General features: G+C 44.4%; 1 protein-coding gene across 1 annotated transcript in view; it reads right to left on the bottom strand.

Moving 5' to 3' along the window:
- Nucleotides 1–26,539, bottom strand: part of UNC80 (unc-80 homolog, NALCN channel complex subunit) — a 417,216-nt gene that overhangs the window by 167,953 nt on the left and 222,724 nt on the right. Inside the window, 3 exon segments of the mRNA XM_030209474.1 lie at nt 5,745–5,881; nt 10,264–10,371; nt 11,759–11,959. Of these exon segments, the coding sequence (XP_030065334.1) occupies nt 5,745–5,881; nt 10,264–10,371; nt 11,759–11,959 (446 nt within the window).

Genomic DNA, 26,539 nt, shown 5'->3' with positions numbered 1-26,539 from the left:
TACAGGGATGGACTGACAGTGATCTGGGCCCCTGGGCAGAGAAGGTCATTGGGGCCCCTGCCACCACCCCCACCTTTGTTTCCAGCACCCCCTGCACACTACAGCCCCCTGGGCCTTCCTTGAAGAGCCCTGGTAGTCATATGGCCTCTTCGAGGGCAGGAAAGGGGGAAAAGGGAAATGTGGACTTGATATACCACCTTTCTGTGGTATTTTGCAACTACATTCAAAGCAGTTTACATATATACAGGTACTTATTTTGTACCTGGGGCAATGGAGGGTTAAGTGACATGCTCACAGTCACAAGGGAACCCAACTCTTTTCTGCCCGCTGCTGCTGCACATACCCAGCACCACTGCTTCTTCTAATGGTTGCTGTGGCATTTTGCGGGTCTCTAAGTCTTCAAAGACTGCCGCAGGAATTCTCAGTAGCCATTTTGAAGACGTGGCCGTGCCAGATAGAGCAGCAGCAACGGGCAGGAAAGAATGAGGTTCTTTCCTGCCCCCAAGAGGCCACTAGACCATTCAAAGTAGGCCCCAGGGAGGGCCCACTGAGCAGGGCTGCCGAGAGCCGGAGCCAGGCCCGGGACAAGGCCGCCCCTGGGCCCCCCCACCCGAGTTCGCCGCCCACCCGAGGTCGCCACCCACCCGAGATCGCCGGGCCCCCCCGCCGCCCACCCACCGCCGGGCACCCCTCCACCCGCTATCGGGCTGGGCCCTCGGAACTAACCTTAAGCCTCCTTTCACTTCGCAGCAAGCAGCGGCAGGGCAGACCTCTCCTCCTTCCTTCCGTGCCCCGCCCTCGCAGACGTTACATCAGGCGAGGGCGGGACATGGAAGGAAGGAGTGGCCTGACCTGCTGCTGCTTGCTGCGAAGTGAAAGGAGGCTTAAGGTTAGTTCTGGAAGTGACGGAGGGCGGGCCAGGCGGCGACAGAGGGCAGGCCAGGCGGCGGCAGCGCCGGGCCCCCCTGGAGGCCCAGGCCCCGGGACTTTTGTCCCCCCTGTCCCCCCCTCTTGGCGGCCCTGCCACTGAGGCTTGGGGGGCTGTAGTATGCATGGGGGAGAGGTACTTGTCCCCCCAGAGCCTCTGGGCCCTCAGGCCAGTATGGTCAGTCCACCCCTGATGAAATGGAAAGGAGAGGGGGAGATGGGGGAAATGCACATGGATGGAAGGAAAGGGAAAGGAGGGAACGTTGTACTTAGAGAAGATGGCAGGGAAGGGAGTGGATGAAATGCTGCACTTGGATAGGAGGGCAGGGAGAGGGGGAAATGCACGTGGATGGAATTGAAGGGAAAGGGAGACGTGCTGCACATATAGGGAATGGAAGAGAGGAGACAGGCTGTTTATGAAGGGAAGGGAAGAGGAAAAGCTAGATAGATTTGAGAAGGAGGCAGAAAAATTGAAGAATGCTGAATGTGAAAGATCAGTGACAAACAGACATAAGGCACGAAGTGAAGAAGAAAGGAGGTGAGAAAAGAAATAAAAATGAAATGGAAAGGAGGCCCTGGAACAGTGTTAAGAGCACAGACACAGGAAAGCAGAAACAGAGAGTGGGAACAAGATGATTAGAATACTAAAATCACCAAACAACAAAGGTAGGAAAAATTATTTTATTTTCAGTTCAGTGATTGATTTATGTCGGGGTTGAGAGTTCACATCTGTCGGCTTTATTTTGCATTGTACAGGAAGACATGCGTTTCTTTCTATTTTGTTGTATGACATGCAGAATCTGGTATCTCTGCTTTCAGTTTTTGTCTCCATTTTAGGTTTTGTCTGAATGTTTTTTGCGGTTCCCTATTTTGTATCAGGTGAGAGTCATGTTCTGCACCTGCGACTGAGGTGAAAGATTCTGCTGGTATGTGGACCTTTTACTGAGACAGATGTGTGTGGGTGGGGAGATAGTTATGGAAGATATTGGGGAGGGAGGTGCATCATGAGAATGGAAAAAAATATGTTGTTTTTTTATGTATTTTATGTCTAGGGCAAGATACTGTACAACACAGCTTAAGAATTTATTGATTGTGAACTCTGTTACAAGCTTTTAGAAGATAAGTAAATACATATAGAATGGTCCAATTCAATTAAGATAACTTTAATGGCTATTTAGATTTATATTAATCTTTAGGTCAAGATTTCCTGTGTTTCATACAGTTTGAAACCACATTATATCTAGATTGTGAAAAGGGGAAGTTGGGAACAGTCTGCTAGCCAACCACAGGTCAGCTTGTATAGTAAAGATAGCTTGGTATACAGTATGGATATGTGATACAAAAAAACTGCTGAATTAGCATGAGGAGGGGGGCATGGAATTTGTGACAGAAGGTACGGTGGGAGAGAAATTTCTAGTAGGTGGATGAAGATGACTTTGTGACTAGAGTTAGGTGGGGTGGTGTACCTGCAATTCTAAGAATTAGGGTATGAACTAACCATTGTTAGAATAAAAGTCAGATGTGTTGGAATAGGAAGGTAGATGATTGGTTAGTGGGATGTGCTAATTAGTTTCCGGATTATTGTATAACACGAGCTAAATCAAATTATATAAAAATGAGAGAAATCTATGGTTGGGGGGGGGGGGCTTCTTTGTTCCCAAGGCAGTGAACTGGCTTGGAAACAAGGGGGTCTCTCTAATCATTTCTTTTCTGTATTTCAGACTTGCTATAGCCTCTGCTTGAGCTACTAGTTACTTGTTTCCAGAATAAACTACAAAATAAGTACCTGTATATATGTAAACTGCTTTGAATGTAGTTGCAAAATACCACAGAAAGGAGGTATATCAAGTCCCCTTTCCCTTATTTGTTTTATTAGTATATGATACAAATGTGAGTGTTCCAGCAATAGTCAGCTGGGGTGAGCTCTAATGGAGGTGATTATCTAATATGTGATAATCATTAGCAGACCCCCAACGGTTGACCAGATTCGCTGCAAATGTTGATGATCAAGGTGAGCTCACCACTCTCATATCAAGGCATCTGTAGTCGGGATTAATTGATGCTGCCATGATGCAAAAGAAATGCCCACTGTTACCACTGTAATATAAGATGTACCCAGGAAGGTGAGTGCAATATGGAGGACAGAAGATGGAGGGTTGATTCCAATGGAACTTGAGATCCCTTGTGATAGATTCCAGAATGCTAAAGGATATATGCATCGTGGGTGGACCCCAGGTACCAAGCACACTTCCACAGTCTCTCCTGTGCATCACACACATGCATGTTCATGGAATGATATGATATGATTTTCTGTTCTTATAGGTCTTCTTGTGTGCCCGGGCGGTGGAGAGGGGGGGAGGTGTCTGAGTGCAACATGTGTGCAGTCGATGATGCCAGTGACTGAAGGGAAGTGGTCTATGGCATAGAACTGAGCCATGTTGTTCTGGAGGGCCTGGGTGGTAGAGGGGAAGGTAATATAATGTGAGGTGTGGGTGAGGAAGGCATGGAGGAACTGTGCAAGTCAGCTGAAGATGGTGGGCTGGGTGAGACAGTGCACTGACTGCTAGCACTGACTGAAAAGTGCCGGTGGCAAGAAAGACGAGGGAGACATTGACCTTAAGGTGGACTGGCACTGGATTATTCCTGCATGTCCTGGCCTGGAGGAGGGGTTGAAGCTGGTCACAGAGGTGCTGTATGGCAGCCCTATCAAAGCGGTACCTAGTAAGGCATTACTGCTCAGTGAGGTCCATGAAACAGATCCTGGGCCTAAATACGCTGGGATTGCAGTATCTCCTCCTGGGTCTCCCCTCCAAACTCTCATCCACATCCAGCAAAGTGTCAGTCACAATAATATTCAGCGCATCCATGATTGACGTCAGTGGCGTACCAAGGGGGGGACGGTCCACCCCGGATGCACACCATTGGGGGGGTGCCGCGCGCCTGTCGGCTCTTCGTTTTCATGCTCCCTCTGCCACGGAACAGGTTACTTCCTGTTCCGGGGCAGAGGGAGCATGGAAATGAAGAGCCAAGAGGTGCGCGGCACCCCCCCCCTAGCGGCGTGCACCCGGGGGGGTTCTTTCGCCGGGGGTCATGCTGCACCTGGGGGGGGGTCGCGCTGTTCCTGGGGGGGCGCTGCACCCGGGGGGCGGGGCACATCGGCGATCCGCCCCGGATGTCAGCACCCCTAGGAATGCCACTGATTGACGTGCAGGTGTCCCACCACCAACAGGTACACAGTAACACCACTGTGCGTTCTTCAACCTACTGCACCCAGTGAGACCTAGCACCAGCCCTCAGCACTCACTCTCTCAGCACCAGCAAACAGTCCTACACAAACGGCAACAACATACAACACAGTCTCTCCCAGCACCAGCACACAGTCCTCACACAAACAGCTGCAACACAAAACACAGTGACAAACTGGGAGTGGACAAACAGAGGAACAATGAGAGACAGAAGACAAGCAGATAGGAGGTTTGAATGGGTGGAATGGGGGTTTGGGGAAAGTGAGGGTTTGGGGGGAATGGGGTGAGGTACAGAGCAAGGGACGACTATGACTGGGGGGCTGGCAGGTGTGGGCAAGGACGAGGAGGTGAGACACAGAGGAGGCAAGGCAGGAAATATGAGGGTCCTTTAGTTCAGACAGGAGCAAAGAAACAAAAGTAACATACCACTCAGCAACTCTCCACTCTTTCACAAACCAACAATTCTTTCTCTCCATTCTCCAACTCTGCAAAATCACAAATGGGTCCAAAGACAAGTTTGGTCTCAAGATAGTTGCTATTAAAGCAGGTATAATTCACAACATTTTTCTTTAGGGCACAAGGAAATTGCTTTGCAAACCATTATCACAAAAAAATGTACATCACATAGCACTGCCCATCTCTTGCCCACGACACCCCCTTGAAATGCCCACTCTCAAAAGCATTTTTCTTTCAGCGAATATCTGACTTAAACATTTTTTTGGTTTGATTATGTGGTTTAAACACTTTTGTGTTAGAAACATGTCCATCTGCCCTTGTGCCACTTTTTGCACGGTCTTTTCTTTTGAAAATGAGCCCCTTAGCACGTGTCTCCAAATATTTTTCTTTTATACTCCAAGCAGGGACGAAATCCCGACAGTCTCTTATTCTTTGAAGGAAGAATGGAAGACAAACAAGACAAAAACAGTGATGAAAACAAAAACACAGGAGAGCTTTGTTTTGTGTCTGTTTGGATGAGCAGAAAAAACAAAACTGAAGAGCTGAGGAGAACCCTTGCTCATGGAAAGGGCTACATATTTTTTGAATTTACACTAAGTTCAGAGCTCTGGGAGAGCAGTTCCGTCCTGGATGGCATCATCCACTTATGTGCCTGACTCAATTCTGCTTGTTGATGGAAAGTTCAAGGGATCACAGGCATAGATAATTATTTAAGGTTTTGTTTACTAGACTGCACATAACCAGGAAACTGCATACCCAGTGTTATATTGTTATTGCAAAAAATGTGACAGTAAAGTTATGCAGGAACACAACTCAACTGTCTCTTATTTAATAGAAAATAAGAAATACACATTCTGTCCTCAGGCCCTGGAAGTTAATTTCCTCCCTCCCCTTCACTGAAGAAAATACATCAGTGCTAAAGAAAGAGAAACTAAAGAGAGGGAAAAGTCTCAGTTTTGTTATGGATGATGGTTCTGCTGAAGAAGGACAGAGCTGAGGTAGGACTTCAAAAAGGTATTTATAGGGAGGGCTAGAACATTAACTTTTACAATGCTTTCTGAACATTTTTTGTTTGTATTTGAGAGATATGTTCATGTGGCAGAATGTCTCTTACCAGCTGCCCCAGCCATATGTTCATCAACGCTCAGCAGAAGCTCCCAAGCTGCAGGTTGGATATCTCCATACATCTCCTCTGTCAGGATTGGTGCTGCTTTGATTAATAATGATAAAGGAGCTGGGGACATACTCATTACCTATGAGACATAAAGCAAAGCGCATTTTTCACAGTGATAGTAAGGGAGAAAAACATGCTTTGCTAGTGGGCTAAAATGTCTCTTAAATATTTAGCTTTGTATAGACATGCATCAACTTTTAAACTGAAGGAGCCACTTTGTTGCCTTTAGGCTTAAATGCGGTATATCAAATAAATAAATCAAACCAAGTCAAGTAATGTCTGGAAGATCTTAACAAATTCTACTTGTATATAATGAACCAAACTAGGCCCTATACCAAACTAGGCCCTCTCATTTACAGTCTCAAAGGCCTGAAGCTGTCAGCTAGACCTAAAAATCATGCCCTCTGTGTAACCCAGAGGCTCACGAGCTCATGTGACAGGCTTGCTGACAGGCTTACAGAAAAGATAACATGAAGCAACTTTCCTTGCAAGGTGTTTACTAAAGAATGTAGTTTAGGGGCTTTTTCTGTTATCAGAGCTGGAACATAGATAAATGGTTGCTGGTGAAAAGGAACATGCTGATTAGGATGATGCTGCTTTAGCCTTCTCTGATAATCACGATCAAGGTGGTCGAAACTAATGATTATCAAGATTGCGGTCGAAACTAATGCTAACAAACTGCTACAGCTGTATAATATTAGAAAAGTATAAAAGGCGATAAATGACAGGAGAAAGTTAGAGAAGTACTCAGAGATAGCACCCATATGTGCAGCTTTGTTGGAACTCTCTCATGAGAAAAGAACCATAGTCTGTATTCTTGTTTGGTAAGTAAATAAAGGAGAACATTTTCTCATCTCTGCGTGGCCTTCACTACTTCTCTCCCTAAATGTATGAGTGTGTGGAATGATCTATTGGGTTGGGGAGGGCAGAAGAATTTACATACTGTATAACCATCTCTACCTGCTGCCCCAGAACTTATTACTATTAAGTGATCTGATGGCTTTAATCACTTCATCTAATGCTATCTCTTTCTCCAATGCTTTCCTAGTATCTTCATTAAGCTTAGGGCCTTTTCTATTTTAAAGGAAAGTGTCTATTACAGAGGGATCTTATACTACCTCAGAAGAGTACAACTTATTATGAAATTCCATAAATTGGTTTGCAATACGCTTGTTGCTTGTGAAGACATTACCCTGGATATCCTTTATAGCTGAGATTCTATTCCTATTTTTTCTGCTTTTAAGCTAATACTTTGCTTGCTTTATTACTAGATATATAATAGTGTGCCTGCTGAATAAATATATTCTACCTTGCTCTTTGACTGAGGATATGATTATAGTGATACTTAAGTTGTAATAGCTCATTAATTTTGTCATTATTCCATGAGGAAACAAGTTTTTCCTCAGGACTTTTATCATATTTTTTTCACTTCCTGATTTTGTATTCTATATATTTATTTTATTTATTATGATTTATTTACCATCTTTTTGAAAGAATTCTCTCAAGGCAGTGTACAGTAAAATTTAGTTTTATTGAATAGCCTATGATGTGATCTCCAGTAATGACCTTGAAGGCATCCAATTTAGAATGCCAAGTAAGCATGGGGCTATTATTAAATTCAAAGTATTCCTTCATAACCTTTAATAAGTATTAAATGAAATTGGTGTCCAGTAAGAAACCATTATTAAATCACCAAGGCTTTATTTCTGGATTTTGGGAAGTAATTGTAATATCTAGCAACATACCAGCGTGATCTGAGATAATTATAGGCTCTATCAAGGTATCAGTTATGGAGTCAGTAAGAGACAAGGAAATAATCAATTCATGAGAACAAGGTTAAGTCCTTAGCTGTGGGATTGAATAACCTCCATATATCTACCAGACCACATTCAGACATAATTTCTTTTACAGGGTTAGCATGATTTATGAGTTTTATACAAGGTGACATCCATTATTGGATCAATGACCTGGTAAAAGTCTCCTGCAATTATTACTGTCATATTAGCTTTCTCTAAAAGCATAGTCTGGAGAGTTATATAGAAATCTTTGTCTCTAGAGTGTGAAGCATATATATTAATCAATGGTTGTAGATAATACGCTGAAATCTTGTGCTCAGTGTGCGCTAACGGCCAAAAAAACAAACAGGATGCTAGGAATTATTAGGAAAGGGGTGGTGAATAAGACCGAAAATACTATAATGCTTCTGTATCGCTCCAAGATGCGACCGCATCTTGAGTATTGCGCTCAGTTCTGGTTGCCGTATCTCAAAATAGAGTTAGAAAAGGTTCAAAGAAGAGCAACCAAAATGATAAAGGGGATGGTATTCCTCTTGTATGAGGAAAGGCTAAAGAGGTTAGGGCTCTTCAGCTTAGATAAGAGACGGATGAGGGGAGATATGACTGAGGTCTATAAAATCCTGAGTGGTGTAGAATGAGTAGAAGTAAATCAATTTTTCACTTGTTCCAAAAGTGCAAAGACTAGGGGACACTTAAAGAAATTACATGGAAATACTTTAAAAATAAATAAGAGGAAATGTTTTTTTAGTCAGTGAATAGTTAAGTTCTGGAACTCTTTGCCAAAGGATATAGTAACAGCGGTTAGCGTATCTGGGCTTAAAAAACATTTGGACAAATTACTGGAGGAAAAGTCCATAGTCTGCTATTGAGACAGACATGGGGAAGCAAATGCTTGCCCTGGGATTGGTAGCATGGAATGTTGCTGATAATTGGGTTTCTGCTATGGTGCAATGCAAAAGCACTCCCTTCATTTGCATAATACAACATAGCATATTAAGATATATGAGGGGAGCCCGTGTCAGTCAGATTCTCAGGATATCCGCAATGAATATGCATGAGTTCATTGTGGATATCCTGAGAACCTGATCGGCAAGGGTTCCTCCAGGACAGGTTTGGGATTTACTGATCTAAAATGTTCATCAGCCTGGAACACAATGATATAATGTCTGGCATCATCAGTCCACCTTTCAGCATGACAGCCTTCAATATGGGACCACTGAGTCCCATTTTTGCCCTTCAACTACTTTTAAAGCATAATCCAAACCCAGGCTTATGCCTTGGCCCCTTTCTCCCCCATCACTAGACCTACAGCAGCCTTAGGCTTCAGGATGCTGCCACAGCAGAACAGTGTTGCTGAAAATAACCAGTTAGTACTGAAATGAAAACCGGCTATTTTGGGGGGCATTCTGGGTGGAGTCACCACTTGGCAACTAAATGTTGATTTTTAGAACTTAACCAGCCAGGTTAACTGCATATATAGAACTGCATAAATGTTAGTCCTATTTTTATGTGGTAATCCATAGCTGGTTAAGTGAATATTGCATTTAACCAGCTATGTGTTAGCCAGCTCCACACACCTGGAAAGTCAATGCCTGTAAAAATTTGGCTTCTAAAAAAGTTTGCAGTTCAGTAAAAAACAGATTGCTCTGTCAAACCATCTGGTTGGTCTAGTTAAAGTTTGCATAGCATTTTATTCAAATGTATAAATGTGCTTCATGCATTCATATTAATGGGACTTCCAATTTCTGTGATAAAACCATTAAGTTCTTTCCTACCTAAAAGAAACCTAGGGTCCGATATTCAGATAGTGGGAGTTAGCCAGGCTGATTCCCGCGGTCGGTGCTAAGCCCAGATATTCAATGCCAGGCCATTTTCCTGTGACTGGCATTGAATATCTGGGTATTTTTTGGCTGGTTTCAACTTAACCGGCCAAGTCAATATTTAGCACTGGCCAGTTAAGTTGAAACCGGCCAAAGATAGGTCTGTTATTTCGGTGGCCTAATTTGGCCACCAAACTTAGGGAGTCTTTTACTAAGGAGTGCTCACGTTTTTAGCACGCGCTAAAATTGGGCACACGCTGAACGTCAGAGATGCCCATAGGAATGTATTAGCGTCTCTAACTTTATCGTGCGCCTATTATTAGCATGCACTAAAAATGTGTGCACGCCTTAGTAAAAGACCCCCTTAGCCAGAGATTCGCTGAATATCGGCAGATAGTCGGTTATATCACGCAATTTAACCAGTTATCTGCTAAGCGCTACCCGGCAATATTCATCAGGAGATAACCAGCTATCTCCCGCTGAATATTGTCGGATAGTCAGTTAAGTGCCATTTAACTGGCCAGGAGCCAGTTTAAAATATCAGGCGGCTAGTGTATGAAGCATATCAATTTTCTCAGTAATGTACCTGACATACATTTTATAAGATTACAATAAGTACATAGAACACAGATAGAAACAAAAACTATGATGGTTGAAAAGTTTGTAGGATCCAACTAGTTTGCCTATTTACCCTTTCTGTTGCAGTACTGCCTGGGCTAGCTGACATCTGGTTTTAGCTGTATTTCGAAATAGCAAGGGATCCTCTGTGCCTCTATGGGCCATTCAGGTAAACATTGCAATTTGGCCCATTTTTAACATTTCATCTTCAGTTTTTAAGTATGTACCTGATGCCGGATGTATTTCAACATTCCAATGTCCTTCTTCCCCTCCAAGTTAGCTTCTGTGACTCTCTTTTTTAAAGAAGGGGTTCTCAGGCATGACTTGTCAGAGCACTGTAAAGAAAAGAAGGAGTAGGTATAGCAATAAATGTATTCACCTAGATTCCTATTTACTAAAGTGCATTAAGGATTTACAGTTACAGTGGGACCGATATTCAGACCGCAAGTGTTAGGCCAGCTAACTGCCTCAGTCGGTGATGATGCCGCATATACAATGCTGGGCCATTTCTGGTGATGGGCATTGAATATCCAGTTTATTTTTGGCCGCTAAGAACATAGCCAGCTACCCAGGGGTATTCAGTGAGAGACAGCCGGCTATCTCCTGCTGAATATCAGCAGATAGCCAGTTAAGTACCATTAACCAACCAGGCGCCATTCCTGGCCGGTTAAATGGCTTTGAATATCGGCCGGACTGTGTTGAATGCAGAGATTAGGTGACGGTAGCTGAAAAAACTCCAGAGTAATTGATGGGGATGTTTCTGGTATATGGGGGAAGCAGATGTACAACTAATGTTCATCCACTTCTACCCTAGCTGAGATTACATTTAACCATCTCTCTGACCTCATGTGCAACTTTCTTTAAATTAGTCACCTTAATTTCTAACTCTTCTTACTCTCTTACTTATCTATATGTTACATCTTTGCTTATACCCTTCACTATCAATTAAAATGTTCTATTACATATTGTGTTGACATTGTAAGTAGTATACTATACCATACTTTGTATTGTTATTTGAATATTTTTACTGCTTTAATTGCCTATTGCTCATGTTTGATCTATTCTTACTGTACACCGCCTTGAGTGAATTCCTTCAAAAGGCGGGTAAATAAATCCTAATAAATAAATTAAATAAATAATGTGAGGGTGACAGACTTTCAAGACTTTCTTTCTTGAAGCTCTGCTCTTGGAGCTTTGTCTTCTTGGATACTGATCTTGTGTTCCTGCTTGCATTGTTCCTGTTTCTTCCTGATCCTCACATGATTATCTGCCTTTGATCTTTTGACTTACCTAGCCTTGTAGACCAGCCTGCACCCTATAAAGTAGTGAAAGGTACTAACATAGCTAATGGCCTCAATCATTGCTTGACACCTGCAAACTAAGGACATAGCATCATGGGACATTTTTTATATGATGATCTGGCAGGAATATCATACAAAATCTAGCCAGCAACTTAAGGAAATGTTCACTTTTAAATAGTACTGTCTACTTCTAAGTGAACCTGTGAATCGTTGTGAATACCTCCTTTGAAAATCTCTGGAGTAGTCTAGAAGTAACTGTGAAAATTTGCATGTGTCCATGATTTTCAAGAGGACAGTACTGTTTAAGAATTTGAACACATGGTCAAAATATCAAATTGCAATCATCTATCTGGAAGTTATTTTCCAGATGGTCATAGTTGGCACCACATTTACCAGCCCAATATTTTCTGCTAGTGCTTACCTCCTTAACTTTCTTGCCTCTAAATCCTACATTGGAAGGCACATTGTCTTCTCGGAGTGAATCTACAGTGTCTCCATACAGCAATTTGATTGCACGGACTAGGCGAGCACAGGAGCGACTGTGGTGGAGGTAGCAGTGAGGGTGGCAATAATCAATATGAGTGCATATGAAACTCTGCTGGTTGCATAACAGAATCATTACCTAAAATAAAATAAAATCAGAAGAAAAGATTTTAGACAAACAAAATTGTTTGCTAGCTTAGGAACACAGTCAACCTATGAGATAACGATACTGAATGAAATGCTAATGGATTGAATTAGAAATACAAAACCACCGATGATGATAGCAGATGGTGAAATTAGTTCTTACCTGCTAATTTTCTTTCCTCTAGACCCTCCAGACCGGTCAAGACGCGTGGGTTATTTACTCCTACCAACAGAGGGAGACTGAGAAAACACTGAGCTTTGAACACTGACTATATAACCTGTGCAGTACATACAGTAGCCAGTATAACACTCACAAAGCAGAGCAACAAAAAACACAACTTTAACTTTAACCAGCAACCCTGTACATGGCTTCCGCCAACTGCAAGAACATTCACTGTTCCTTTCATTGCATTGTAGAGACTGTCATTTCGTGCTTCCACAGGTGGACTTTCTGCAACGCCATACCTGCACCAGACCCACACCAACCAAAAACTGATAACAAGGGTCTGATATTATGACAATCATCAGCTGCCAAGAGATGTCAACAGAAACCTACCTCCTGGCCTATAGTATACCTGGGCGGGGTCCTTGACCGGTCTGGAGGGTCTAGAGGAAAGAAAATTAGCAGGTAAGATCTAATTTCACCCTCCTCAGCGACCCTCCAGACCGGTCAAGACGCGTGGGACGTACCAAAACAGTAAACACCTTATGGGCGGGACCTACGAAGGCCAGAGGTCAACACTGCTGCTCCAAAACTCGCCTCTTCCTTCGCATGCACATCAATCCTATAATGCTTCACAAACGAATGCAACGAAGACCAAACCGCCGCCCGACAAATATCTGAAGGGGGAATCATACTATTCTCCGCCCAAGAGGCCGCAACTGCTCTGGTAGAATGAGCAGAAAACACCTTAGGAACCTCACGGCCCTTCACCAAATAGGCCGACGCAATCGCCTCCTTCAATCATCTTGCTATCGTCGCCTTGGATGCCACTGCACCCTTTTTAGGGCCACCATGAAGCACGAACAAACGATCCGACGCTCTGAACTCCTGTGTTCTAGACAGATAACACCGCAAGATGCGCCGAACATCTAACTTCGCCAGCCGACGCTGTTCCGAATCTCCCGCCAAGTTACCTAAAACAGGCAACGAAATGACCTGATTAACATGAAACTCTGAAACCACCTTGGGCAAAAAGGAAGGCACTGGCCTCAAAGACACCTTTTCCTTGGAAAAGGACAGAAAGGGCTCTCTACACGACAAAGCCTGCAATTCCGAGACTCTCCGAGCTGAGGTAATAGCTACCAAAAAGACCGCCTTCAAGGAAAAATCTTTGCACGAAGCCGTAACCAAAGGTTCAAATGGAGGTCTGACTAACGCATCTAAAACGAGATTCAAATCCCACGGGGGAACCAACCGCTGACGAGGCGGCCGCAACAACTTCATACCCTTCAAAAAACGAACAACCTCAGGAATAGAAGCTATGGACTTCCCCTGAACCTTCCCCCGAAAACACGACAATGCTGCCACCTGAACCTTCAAGGTAGCCAAGGCCAGACCCCTGTCCAAACCATCCTGCAAAAATTCCAAGACCTCCGCCACCGAGGAACGAAAAGGCATCACCGTCCGCTCTGCACACCAGTGCTCAAACAATCTCCCAAACCCGACATATGCCAATGAAGTGGAGGTTCTGCGGGAATTCAACATTGTATCAATGACTCTGGCAGAAAAACCCTTTCTTCCTCAACCTGTGCCTCTCAAGAGCCAAGCCATAAGTGCCAACCGAGCCAGGTCCTGGCAAAACTATTTGGGCCTTGACACAAGAGTACTGTTTCCGACAACTGAAGGGGCTCCGCGACCGCCAACCGCACCAGATCTCCACTAATACGGTCGACGTGGCCAGTTCGGAAGCTATCAAAATCACCCGTCCTGAGTGCCGCTCAATGCGCCTGGATTACCTCGACCCTACCAACGCCACGGAGGAACACCATACAGCAATCCCTGCGGCCAGGGTAACAGCAGAGCGTCGAGACCTCCGCTCGCGGATCCTCTCCGATGAACTGAAAAAACCTTGAGACTTGGGCATTGCGCGCTGTGGCCATCAGATCCATAATGGGCAGACCCCAGACCGACACAATTCGGCTGAACACCGACCAATGGTAGAGACCACTCTCCGGGATCCAGAGTATGCCGGCTCAGAAAATCTGCGTCCACGTTGTCCACCCCAGCCACATGAGCCGCCGAGAGCGCCAGAAGATGGCCCTTCCGCCCATTGGCATAACAGTGCCGCCTCCTCCGTGACCCGCCTGACTCTTTGTGCCCCCTTGACGATTGACACAGGCCACGGCTGTGGCGTTGTCGCAGAGCACTCTGACTGTCTTGTGGAGAAGCATTGACTGAAAACACTGAAGTGCCAACCCGAATGGCCCGAGTCTCCAACCGGTTGATGGACCACCGTGCTTCCGCCTGGGACCACCGCCCCTGCGCTACCTGACCAAGACAATGTGCTCCCCATCCTAGCAGGCTGGCATCTGTGACAAGAACCACCCACTAAGGGGACTCCAATGGCATTTCCTTCTCCAGATTGCAAGTTCTGAGCCACCAACGGAGGCTGCGGCGGACAACCGCCGACACTCGGCAGACGCACCTCCAACTCCTGCGACAGGGGAGCCATCGACTGAGTAGAGAGGACTGAAGCTGACGCATGTGCGCCCTGGCCCAAGGAACTACTTCTATGGTCGCCGCCATCATCCCCAGAACTTGCAGGTAGACCGGGCGTCGGTGACGACAGTGCAAGAAACGCCGAATCAGGGTCCTGCAACTTGCTGATTCTGGGGGGCGGCAAAACCACTCGACCCGACCTCATATCGAAGAGAACGCCCAGATACTCCAGAGACTGCGACTGGTACCAACTGACTCTTGCTGAAATTCACCACCCAGCCCAGCGACTGGAGAAACTGTACTACACGCGACGTCGCCCCCTCGCTCTCCGCCCGGGACTTGGCCCGAATCAACCAATCGTCCAGATATGGGTGCACCAAAATGTCCTGCCGGTGCAAAGCTGCCGCCACCACCACCATGACTTTGGAAAAGGTGCGGGGAGCTGTTGCCAGACCGAAGGGCAGGGCACAAAACTGAAAGTGCTTCCCCAAAACTACAAAGCGAAGAAAACGCTGGTGCGCCGCTCAAATGGGAATGTGAAGATAAGTCTCTGTCAAGTCCAGAGAAGTTAGAAAACTCTCCCTGCCGGACTGCTAGAAACTCTACCCTGCCGGACTGCGACAATGACCGACCGCAACGTCTCCATGTGAAAAGAAGGAACTTTGAGCGCCGCATTGACTCTCTTAGATCTAAAATAGGCATCCTCCTTCTTTGGCACCACATAGTAAATCGAGTAACACCCCGAGCGTGGCTGAACGGGCGGAACAGAACCACTGCTCCCAGACTGAGAAGATGACGCAACGTGTCTCGTACTGCTGCTCTCTTGAGCCTCGACTGATAAGGGGACTCCAGAAACCGTTCGGGCGGAGAGGTCTCGAACTCCAGGGCATAACCATCTCGAACCACTTCGAGAACCCACTGATCTGATGTGATGTGGACCCAGTTCTGGTAAAACTGACCATCAGCCGAGCCCCTACATGCACCAGAGCATGGATTCCGCACACCTTCACTGGGCAAGCCCGCCCCAAGGTCTGACCTCCCCCGAACGAGCCCCGGCCTCCGCGACGACTCCGCGAAAGGACTGGGTGCGCTGGAAGAACTGACCTCAGAAGCCCCACTAAACCTACCAGGCCTATATCGTCGAGCCTCACTAAGTCGGCCTCGAGAGGAATTACTCCTAACTCCCAGCTTGGGATGGAAATCCGGGAGTTGAGGCACCTTGGCCTTACTAAGGCCTTTCACTACCTCATCCAACGCTACGCCATAAAAGCCTAGAACCCTTGAAGGGGAGGAGAACACAACTTAGCCTTAGAGGCCGCATCCGCGACCCCAACCTCTTAACCAGAGAGCCCTAAGCGCTCCACTATCATAGCCATATTTTTAGCTGACGCACGCAACAAATCATACAGTGCATCAGACCAAAAAAGACGAACCCATCTCCAACTTGGCTAAATCCTGTAACCCAGAGGTCCCAACCTCCCCGGGATCATCCAGGAGCTTCTCGGCCCAGCGAAACATGCCCGCGCCACCAGGCCCCCACACCGAGGCCTGGAGAGCTAGCGCCGACAAGTCGAAGCTTCGCTTAAGAAATGCTTCCAACCTCCTATCCTGGGGTTCACGGAGTGCGGCCCCCGCCATCTACTGGAATAGCTGTCGCTTTAGTAACCGCTGTAACCACTGCATCTACTGTAGGAGCCTTGAAGGAATCTCTATCCTCCTGCGGCAGGGGATAAAGTTTTCGCCATTGCCTTAGAAACCTTACACGGCGAATCTGGCGAATCCCATTCCTGGGTAATCATCTCCCGAAGATCCTTGTTCATAGGAAAGGTCCGTGCTCTACGCTGAATTCCTTTCACCAAAGGATCCTGCCCAGATTCACCTGAAGCCACCTCAGGATTAAATTTAAGGGTAGATGTGACCTGATCAATGAGCTCCGAAAGCTCATCCCTATGAGAAATCCTGACTACTGAGGGATCTTCCCCAGGAAGGGAGTCCACCGGATCTACCGGACCATCAAAACCCTCAGACTCTCCCCCATCACTAAATGGGCCTTCCGTGCCCACCTGAGATAGACATCCTCGTCCTCTGTCCACTCTATCCGGGGTCTTTTAGGCAGCATGGGACTAACCCCCTCCACTCCCTGGGGGGAGGGGCCCGATTTCCAAGCCTGAAAAAGAGTCCATACAAACTCTGGAAGAAAGCCAACCCCTCCTGGACCCTCATTAGGCACTTTCTGCGCCACACGGAGGCAACTGGCTCAACCACAGCAGCATCTGCAGAACGCGCTGAATTCAAAATGGCGGCCGTTCCCGCCGAAACTGAAAGCGCCGCCGCCGGGCCTGACTGAGTTGCCGCTGATAAAGGGGCCGCCGATACCGCCGGGACTTCCGCGGTTAACTCCGGGGGAACTGCCTCCAACGTTAGGTTCTCCCGCAAAGACGACACTGACCCGCCCGGCGATTTGAGCCCCGGTGCGAGCACGCACGCACAACGGAGGAGTTTGCCCGCCTAAACTTCAAAGGTAAAGGCAGCGCTACCCCGTACCAGCCCCAAGGTCAGGCAAGCCCCAAAGCACTGCTCTCCCTCTCGCTCCTAGGACGGAAATGAACTCCCGTTCGTTCCGCAACAAATAATAAATATATCTCCCTTAAAGAGACAGAAGACAATTCTGGCAGCTGAAAAATTGTAAGGCTCTCAAGGCTACAGTACACAGAAAGCAGCCGAGGCACAAAGCTGCCAGTAACACAGTACTGGAGAGCAGTACAGGGGGAGGGACCTGCCAAAGCAGGTGTGACACCCAGGGGGAACTACTGGGCCCCACCGGACCCAGGGCCCCGAAGCACTTTTTTTTTTTTTTTTTGGCAAACCACGTACAGGGTAACTTAAAGGATAGAAATCTCTTGAAAGAAACCCAAAATCCTTAATCCCTAAAATCAAAGCTACCTCACCAGACTATTGAAGACTGCACAGGCTGTCCTTCTACCTCTGCTGAGACTGAGAAAATACTGGCTACTGTATGTACTGCATAGGTTATATAGTCAGTGTTCAAAGCTCAGTATTTTCTCAGTCTCCCTCTGCTGGTAGGAGTACATAACCCACGCGTCTTGACCGGTCTGGAGGGTCGCTGAGGAAATGGGCAATTCAGTCCATCCACTGCGCCCATTTGTGCCTGCCTGTTGAGCCCAGAAGGTTGGCATCACATCTTCAGTTAAAGTTGTAGATGCTGGGCAGAGTCTGGCATGTTATTTCATTGTAATATATATGGAGTTGTGTTAAAGTATCTGACTTCTAGGGTAAAATCTTATGACTAGTACTATTGTGGTGATACAGGAAATTAGACCAGATGCAGTCCATCACATTAGATAAATGCCATATTAGTAGTACTGGGGAAAAGTACACCAAACAGTATCTCTGTAAAAGTCATTTACCCCCTAATTCTATAAACTTATGCACACAATTTATGTTTATGTTTACTGGGGCATTTGGTATACTGCCTTTCACAGCAAATCAAAGCAGTGCGCAAAGCTAAGCAGAAACAGAAAAGGACGCCAGTGTTAAGACAGGACAGAGAAAATACAGGGAGAGAAGGGAAGGATCAAGAAAGTGGGAAGACAGAAGCAGGGCAGGTGCTGACAGCCTGCGGAACACAAAATCTGGACACCCGCTAGCAAGCAGAAAGTTAGGGGAATGCCAGAGTGAATATATGGGCTTTGAGAAGACATCGAATGCGGGAAAATCTCAGACCTCAGGGCAGAAGGCAGGAAATTCCACAGGGAGGGGGCCAGACAGAAGAAAGCTGAATGACAGGTCGAATCGAGCCGAGTGCAGTGAGTAGATGGTATAGAGAGATGGAAATTAAAAGTGGAGCAGAGGGCAGGTGAGGGGCAGTAGGGGGTAATCAGACTAGCTCGATGGGGGGGGGGGGGGGGGGGGGAGGGAGCCAGAACGAAGCGCCTTGTAAGTAATGGTAAGAATCTTGGGAATAATATGGAACTTAATGGGGAGCCAATGATGATCCTTCCAAAATGGAGTGACATGATCACAGCGCAGCGAGAGAGAGGAAACGAAATAGCAGTATTTTGTACATTCTGGAGTTATGAAGAGAAATGGCAGGAAGACCAGCGTAAATGATGTTACAGTAATCAAGCTTTGTGGCAACCCAAAGCAAAAGAAATGGAGTGGAGGAGTGGCCTAGTGGTTAGAGCACCAGTCTTACAATCCAGAGGTGGCTGGTTCAAATCCCACTGCTGCTCCTTGTGATCTTGGGCAAGTCACTTAACCCTCCGTTGCCTCAGGTACAAACTTAGATTGTGAGCCCTCCTGGGACAAAGAAATATCCAATGTACCTGAATGTAACTCATCTTGAGCTATAACTGAAAAAGGTGTGAGCAAAATCTAAATAAATAAAAAGAAGTGTGTGTAAGTTACAGAATGAGTCAGTAATGTGCACTGCTGACTGGCTTAAACAACAAATAATTGGCATCAATTTGCAGTTTTGCATATAACTACTCTTAGTTGGTGAGTGTGCAAAATCCACAGGGGCTGATATTCAGACAGCGGGAGTTAGATTGGTTAATTCCCGTGGTTGTTGTTGAGTCGGATATTCAGTGCCAGGCCGTTTCTGGTGACCGGCATTGAATATCTGGTTTATTTTTGGGTAGTTTAAAGATAACTGGCTAAGTCAATATTAAAACTTAGCCTGTTATCTTTAAACTGGCCAACTATATCCCACATTTTCATGCAGTCAAATATGGCCACTCGACCAGCTTTACAAATCGGCAGATAGCTGGTTATATCAGGCGATATAACCGGCTATCTACTAGCCACTAACTGGGGATATTCAGCAGGGAATAGCCAGTTATCTCCCACTGAATATCGGTGGATAACCAGTTAAGTGCTATTTAACCAGTGAGCAGCCATTCTGGCCGGTTAAAGAGCGCTGATTATTGGAGGGATAGTGTGCAACTGCAAACGGGCATAGACCTGGGAGGATCAGGGGCATGCCTAGCACTTATTCATGTAGGTTCTAGAATACTCACTCTGGAGATGTTAAGAAGTTTCTCAAGACTTGTGATGCTCAGTCAGTGACAACTGAGCGCCACAAGTCTTGAAAATCTTCTTAGTGTATTTGCCGAGAGCGTTGCGGCGCTACCAGTAGCACTTCCCGTCTTTTTTATGTGTACTATGATCATAAACAGACTTTGAAACATTTCATCACAAGAAGAGACACAGGCAGACCTATCTACACAACATAGGAAGACTCCTGAGGCAGGCCACTGGGCCGAAACACGGCCGTGTTGAGTCAAGTTGTAGTGCTGTTCAATAAATCTTAAATAAATCTTCTAGAACACAAGGCATCATCGTTTCATTGTTCACCTTCGCTGTCTCCCGAGTGTGATTTTCTCTGCAAGGTCCTTGTTCTTCTATATATATGGTTCTAGAATACTACCAGTTGGGCATGGGAATTTACATTAGCCATTTAGCTGGCATAATGTTTGCGGCTAAAGTTAGGCACACAACCGTGGATTTATGCTACTACTCTAGGAAGATAATAACACACGCAATTACTGATACAGAATTTGCATTTACCTTCTTTTGGTATTACTGTTACTGTAGCCTCATAAAAAGAATTTGGCAACTTTTTTTTGGAGTATTTGATTGTAAACTTCTAACAGTGGTGCAAGACAATTAGACATCTACTGATATAATTCAGATGGCATACAGGTTCTGCTGCCCTATTGTATTTTAGGAAGGAAGTGGAGTTCAAAATATACTAAAAAATAACTGAAAAAAACCTCACACCTAACATAAGAGAAGCATTATAGACTATTAAACACTAGGAGGAAAAAGCCTCAGTTGACCCAGACCTACTTCAAGAGGTACGATCTATATAGGTACTGTTGTCTCAATCATTGGCATAAAAAAACCTCCTGTGTCTTTATTTATAATGTTTAAAAAAAGCTCCTTAAAAATCTTAAATGGGCTCCTTTCTCTAAGGTGCGCTGAAAAATGGCCTACACTAGTGTAGGCGCGGTTTTTTGGGCATGCGCAGATTCATTTTTCAGTTTGCCTGTAAAAAAGGCAATGTTAAATTTTTGCCGAAAATGGATGTGCGGCAAAATCAAAATTGGTGTGCATCCATTTTGGGTCTGAGACCTTACACCAGTCATTGACTTAGCAGTAAGGTCTCACGCGTTAACCAGGTGGTAATGGCCTACGCGCGTAGAAAGCCACTTGATGCACGCTTGCTATGCATATCTGAAAATATTCAGATGCGTGTAGCGGACGAGTGCCAAAAATGGAAGTACCACAGGGGCCATGCAGTAGCTGGGTGGTAACTCCATTTTGGTGCATGTTGGACACGCATGGGCGCCTACATGGCTTAGTAAAAGGGCCCCAGTACTTAACTTTAAGTCTTCCACCACTGCAACCTTGTCCAACGTCTTCTATCTCCTGGATTTTTAAATTAAAGTCCCTTGAACCCAGTGGTTTGAATGCAAAGATTGAATGGCATCCCTTCTTTTGAATTGGCTGGCTTTCTCTGGGATTGGACAATAGTGAGTGAAGTCACTGTGTATTCACTTTCATGACTGGTTCCAAGGCTGTGACATTTGCTATTGGAGAGCAAACGCCATTAAATGGATTACAGTTTGAGAAGCAAGAGCAGCAGCTTTGCTGAGCTCTTCTAGTTATTGAAGTAAGATGATTTACAATAGAAGCTCATATACAAATGTATTGTATGGTAAATTGACATCTTTCCCATTTTTTACAGATTCTTAGCTCCTATATATTGAACGCCGCGGGACATCAAAACGCTGGCCACCATCGAACAAGTTGCAGTGGTGAAAGCCTTAAAGCTAAGTACTTATTCATTTAAGATTTATAAGGAGCTTCTTTAAGCATTACAAATAAAGACACTTGAAGGTTTTTTTTTTATGCTGATGATTGAGACAACAGTACCTATATAGACCGTAGCTTTTGAAGCAGGTTGGGTCAACTGAGGCTTTTTCCTCCTAGTGTTTAATAGTCTATAATGCTTCTCTTATGTTAGATGTGTGTGTGTGTGTGTGTGTGTGTGGGGGGGGGGGGGGGGGGGGTCAGTTAAATGTTTGATTGCCTTTTCAACTTCAGAGAGAGTGAAAGGCCTATTGATGTACATCTGGCTTCATCATCCATTTTAGGCAAATTAAGGGAATATAACCATTTATTAATATAAATCCAATCTCATTTACCTTGGGCAGTTTATATAATCTAGCATAAATTTCTGCCATATCCTTTGAATTAGAAACAAAAGCCCCATCAGCACCCTTTACGTAGGGATCCATTGTACAGTCTATCGCCCCATCTCCCTACTTAATGTTGATTACAAAATCTTTACAAAGGTGTTATGTTTTAGGTTAGAAAATGATATGCCCTCCTTAATTCACCTGAATCAAACAGGGTCTATTAAGGGTAGATGTGGCTCAGACAATATTAGATGACTTCTTAACATAGGGGACTTTTACAAAGGCGTGTCAAAAACTAGCCTGTGGCAGTGTGGGTGCATGTTTTTGGCACACACCAGACCCTTATTGTACTGCGTCTGGAAAAAAGGAATTTTTTAATGGGCCAGAAAACGGATGTGCTGCAAATGAAAACCAGCATGCATCCATTTTCGGCCTGAGATCTTACTACCACCCATTGACTTAGTGGTAAGGTCTCACGCGCTACCCGGGCGGTAAGCATGCAGCATGTGCCAACTGCTGTTTACCGCTGGGTAGGCACCCTGTGGTAGAAAATATTTTCTATCGCTCATTTTGGTGTGCACCAAATTTGGAATTACCACCCAGGACATATGGTAGCCAGGTGGTAATGCTGATTTGGCGCATGCTGGACATGCATAGGCCCTTACGCACCTTTGTAAAGGGCTCCATAATTTATTGTGTTCAGAAATCAGAAACTACTTCAGTCATTTTATCTTTAGATGCTGAAAAAGCTTTTGACAGAGAGGAATGGCCTTATTTTATGGAGGCTCTAACACAAACAACTACCAAAGGTGCAGAAATAGGATCTGCTACAAACAGAACAAAGTCAAAGGAAAAGGAGTAGCTTGATCAACAGGACTCTTCCAAAAATCCCAGGAGACATAATGATGAAGTAAAAGTCTTTAATCAATACTAAAATAGGACTCGACATGGCACCGTGTTTCGGCAAAGTGGCCTGGATCAGGATTCTGTAAGTGATAAAAACCAATGAAATACACTAGAAACAGGGATAACACAGGATTGAGTCCTTTGAAAGACTAACGATGCTTATACACTGTTGGGGGTTGTCGTGGCAGCAGAAGTGCAACTCTGAAGGAAATGTAGTTATCCAAGGGCACTGAGAAAATGCCAAACCTTATTTGATGGAGGACAGAGAGGAATAGCCTTATTTGATGGAGGTGCTATCAGAATTTATTTTGGGAGATAACTTATTTCCAGGGTTAATGCCTTATATGCAACCCCATCCGCTGCAGTCTTAGGGGCTCTTTTTACTAAGTTGCGTTTTTGCCACGCGCTGAGGCCCTTTTTACCACAGTGGTGAAAAAGGCTGAAAAGAGAAATGGCCATGCAGTAAGATTGCACTTACCGCCACCCATTGAGGGTGGCGGTAAGGGTTCATGAGCTAACCTGGCAGTAATCAGCCAGCATGCAGCGCTGCCCAATTACCGCTGGTTAACTCCCTGTGGAAATATTTTTCAAATATTTCTGCTAGTGCTAAGAATGCCGTGTGCTGGGGGTGTATTACTGCTGGCGCCCGCGTTGGGTCCTGTGATTGTTTCGGATTGCCGAGTGGTAAGCCCATAGTGGGCTATACCACCACTTAGTAAAAGGGCCCCTTAGTGAATGGTGCTCTATGCCTTTTTCCTTAACTACAAGGACTAGGCAACATTGCCTTCAATTTCTTTTGCTTTAGCAATGGAGCTATTAGCCATAGCTATTTGGAGTAATCCAGCAATAGGAGTATTCAAACTGGAAATAAAGAGCATTGTGAATCTATGTATGTGGATGGCAACGCTTTAATCTATTTTACTGAACAACTCTATACAGCATTAAGGATTTGCTAAAAACAGCTTGGTTTTTCCATTAACTCTGCAAAATCATTGATTATTCCTTATAAACCCAGGGTTGGAGAGAGTCTAAAAATTGAATAAATTTAATTTTAAGTAGATATTACATTTAAATAATTGGGAGTATGGATTTTACTAATTTACAGGAATTATACAAATTAAATCATGAGTCCCCTTTTAAATACTGTTAGGGAGGAACTAAACTCTATAACATATGGAAATCATTAGGTTAGGGAGAATTAATACCGTCAAAATGCTGCTACTCCCTAGATTTCTATTTCTTTTTGTAAATTTGCCAAGCCATATTCTCAGTTTTTCTTTGAAATTGAAAAATCTGTTACTTAAATTTATTTGGAATAAGAAAAAAGTTTGTATAAACTATACAACAAAAAGCTTGTATAAGATATGCAACACTTATTACTCCAAGGGAAGATGGAGGTTTAGGTTTTCCTAATTTCACATTTGATTACTAGAGTGAATGTTTGAGGGCATTTTCTAAGTGGGCTAGGCCTGATACTTCTGAGCATTGGTTAGGTTTGGAAACGTTTCTAGTGCACCCTGTTCCAACTGGCAGCTCATCGTTTACAAGTGAGCAAAAATACTTTTCTGATGTAAGTGGGCATCCATTTATATTGACTGTTTTAAGAGTTTGAAGAATACATATAAAGTGGCCAAAGTTTCTCCTTATTCCCCTCCTTACATTCCTTTATCCACATTGCAGTTTACTAGAGAGATGGGGGAAAAGTTTGGGGACTATCCTTCATAATTGGGGCCATTCTTGACTTTTGCACAATTCTTTCTGGCTAAAAACTTTCAAACTCACAAGGAGTTGGTTGAGAAATTAGGGAAACCAACTTTTTTCATTAATTTCAAATACACTAATTCGTTGAAAACTCACACTTCTGTGTATTCATAATTTTGTTCAGAGTTTGGGCACATTTAGATATGCTATTGGTGAAGGGAGGGTTGGTGGGGTAAGGGAGGAAGTTAATTTAGTTTAAATAGATGACATGCTGATCATAAAAAGGTTTTAAAAATTTCTGTATGGAATTGGGAGTTTGTTTGTTTTATGGATGTTTTAACATTATTATTATTATTATTAGTTATATTGATCATCTCTGGGAAAAGGTGACTAAAGTAGTGGATCCAAAATGTTGAGAATGGCTGTTTTTTCCATGTCATGGATGCAGTCTATATTTTTTTTTTTCATTTTTTTCACATAAGAGAATGGAGTTTGGATTGTTGCATTACAAATTGTTTGCCCTAACAGAATTAATTGAAACTTCATTTTTTTTTTTGATTCTGGTGACTTTAGTCACTTTTTCCCAGAGATGAACCCATGCATGATAGTTGCATCTCTAAGGTACTGCTTGCTTAAAGGTTATGTTACTGCTGGTACAAAATAAGTACCTGAATATATGTAAACCACTTTGAATGTAGTTGCAAAAACCTCAGAAAGGCGGTATATCAAGTCCCATTTCCTTTCCCTATTTCAAATTCTACATGGAATGTTGCTACTATTGGAGATTCTGTTGCTACTATTTGAGATTCTACATGGAATGTTAATGTTGCTATTCCACTAGCAACATTCAATGTAGAAGCCTGCCCTTGCAGATCAGCAACGCGGCCGCGCGCAGGCTTCTGTTTCTGTGAGTCTGATGTCCTGCACATACGTGCAGGACGTCAGACTCACAGAAACAGAAGCCTGCGTGGCCACATTGCTGATCTGCAAGGGCAGGCTCTACAGGGAATGTTGCTAGTGGAGGAGTAGCCTAGTGGTTAGTGCAGTGGATTTCAATCCTGGGGAGCTGAGTTTGAGTCCCACTGCAACTCCTTGTGACTTCTTGGCAAGTCACTTAACCCTGAATATATGTAAACCGCTTTGACATGTAGTTGCAAAAACCTCCGAAAGGCAGTATATCAGTTTCCCTGTACCATTCCTATTGTTTACATGTTATTCTATTTGCTACCATTGTCTTTTTAAATGTATATTTGTTAATTTTAAAATAATAAAAAGTGGTGAAATCAAAGACTTTGCCTTAAGCCTCTTATTATCAAGCCACCGGCAATGCTGATGAAACCCATTCAAAGTGAGTGGCTTTGTCGGCATTGACGCAGCGGGGACCCATTAGCATAGCTTGATAAAAGAGGGCCCTTAGTGAGCATACATCCTGGCACCTAACCTTAGTGGAGTTATTGAGAAATTACCTCCTAAGTAGGGGAAAATATACAAAGTGGTTAAAAGATGGCTTGGGATGTGACTTTGTGGAGGATCTAAATGCCCCATTGCCCCCAAATTCTATAAAAGTTGCTAAAAATTGCATGCACAAATTTGGGCACACGACCCAATTTGCACACAAACTTAATTAACAATGAGCAAATTAGCGTTGATAATTGGCTTAACAAGCAATTACTGGCACTATTAGATTTGCTTAAAATATATGCATGTAAATTTATAAATTGTATGTGTGAGTTCAAAAAGGGGGTGCAGAAGTGAAAGGGGTCATGGGCAGAACAGGGCGCGTCCCTAAAATTTATTGCAGGTAGTTATAGAATAATGGGGATACGTGCCTAATGTAGGTGTGAAGATTTGCACCAAGTTTCAATAGGTTCAAATGGCTGCGTCTAAGAGTTAGGCGCAATTCCTGAGCATAAGCGCTATTCTATAAAAACGTACGGAACTTTAAGCGCAGTTTATAAAATAGTACTTTTTTCAGCACTGATTTTTTGACATCATATATAGATTCAACCCTTGAGGTCTATAGAAAATTAAACAGATTGAAGAAAAAAACAGTACAGGGCTTCCACAATAGGTGGTAATT

The sequence above is a fragment of the Microcaecilia unicolor genome, chromosome 7 (assembly GCF_901765095.1).
Source record: "Microcaecilia unicolor chromosome 7, aMicUni1.1, whole genome shotgun sequence".
NCBI classification, from domain to species: Eukaryota; Metazoa; Chordata; class Amphibia; order Gymnophiona; family Siphonopidae; genus Microcaecilia; species Microcaecilia unicolor.
The sequence above is the reverse complement of the archived record's forward strand: the minus strand, read 5'-3'. Positions and strand labels throughout refer to the sequence as shown.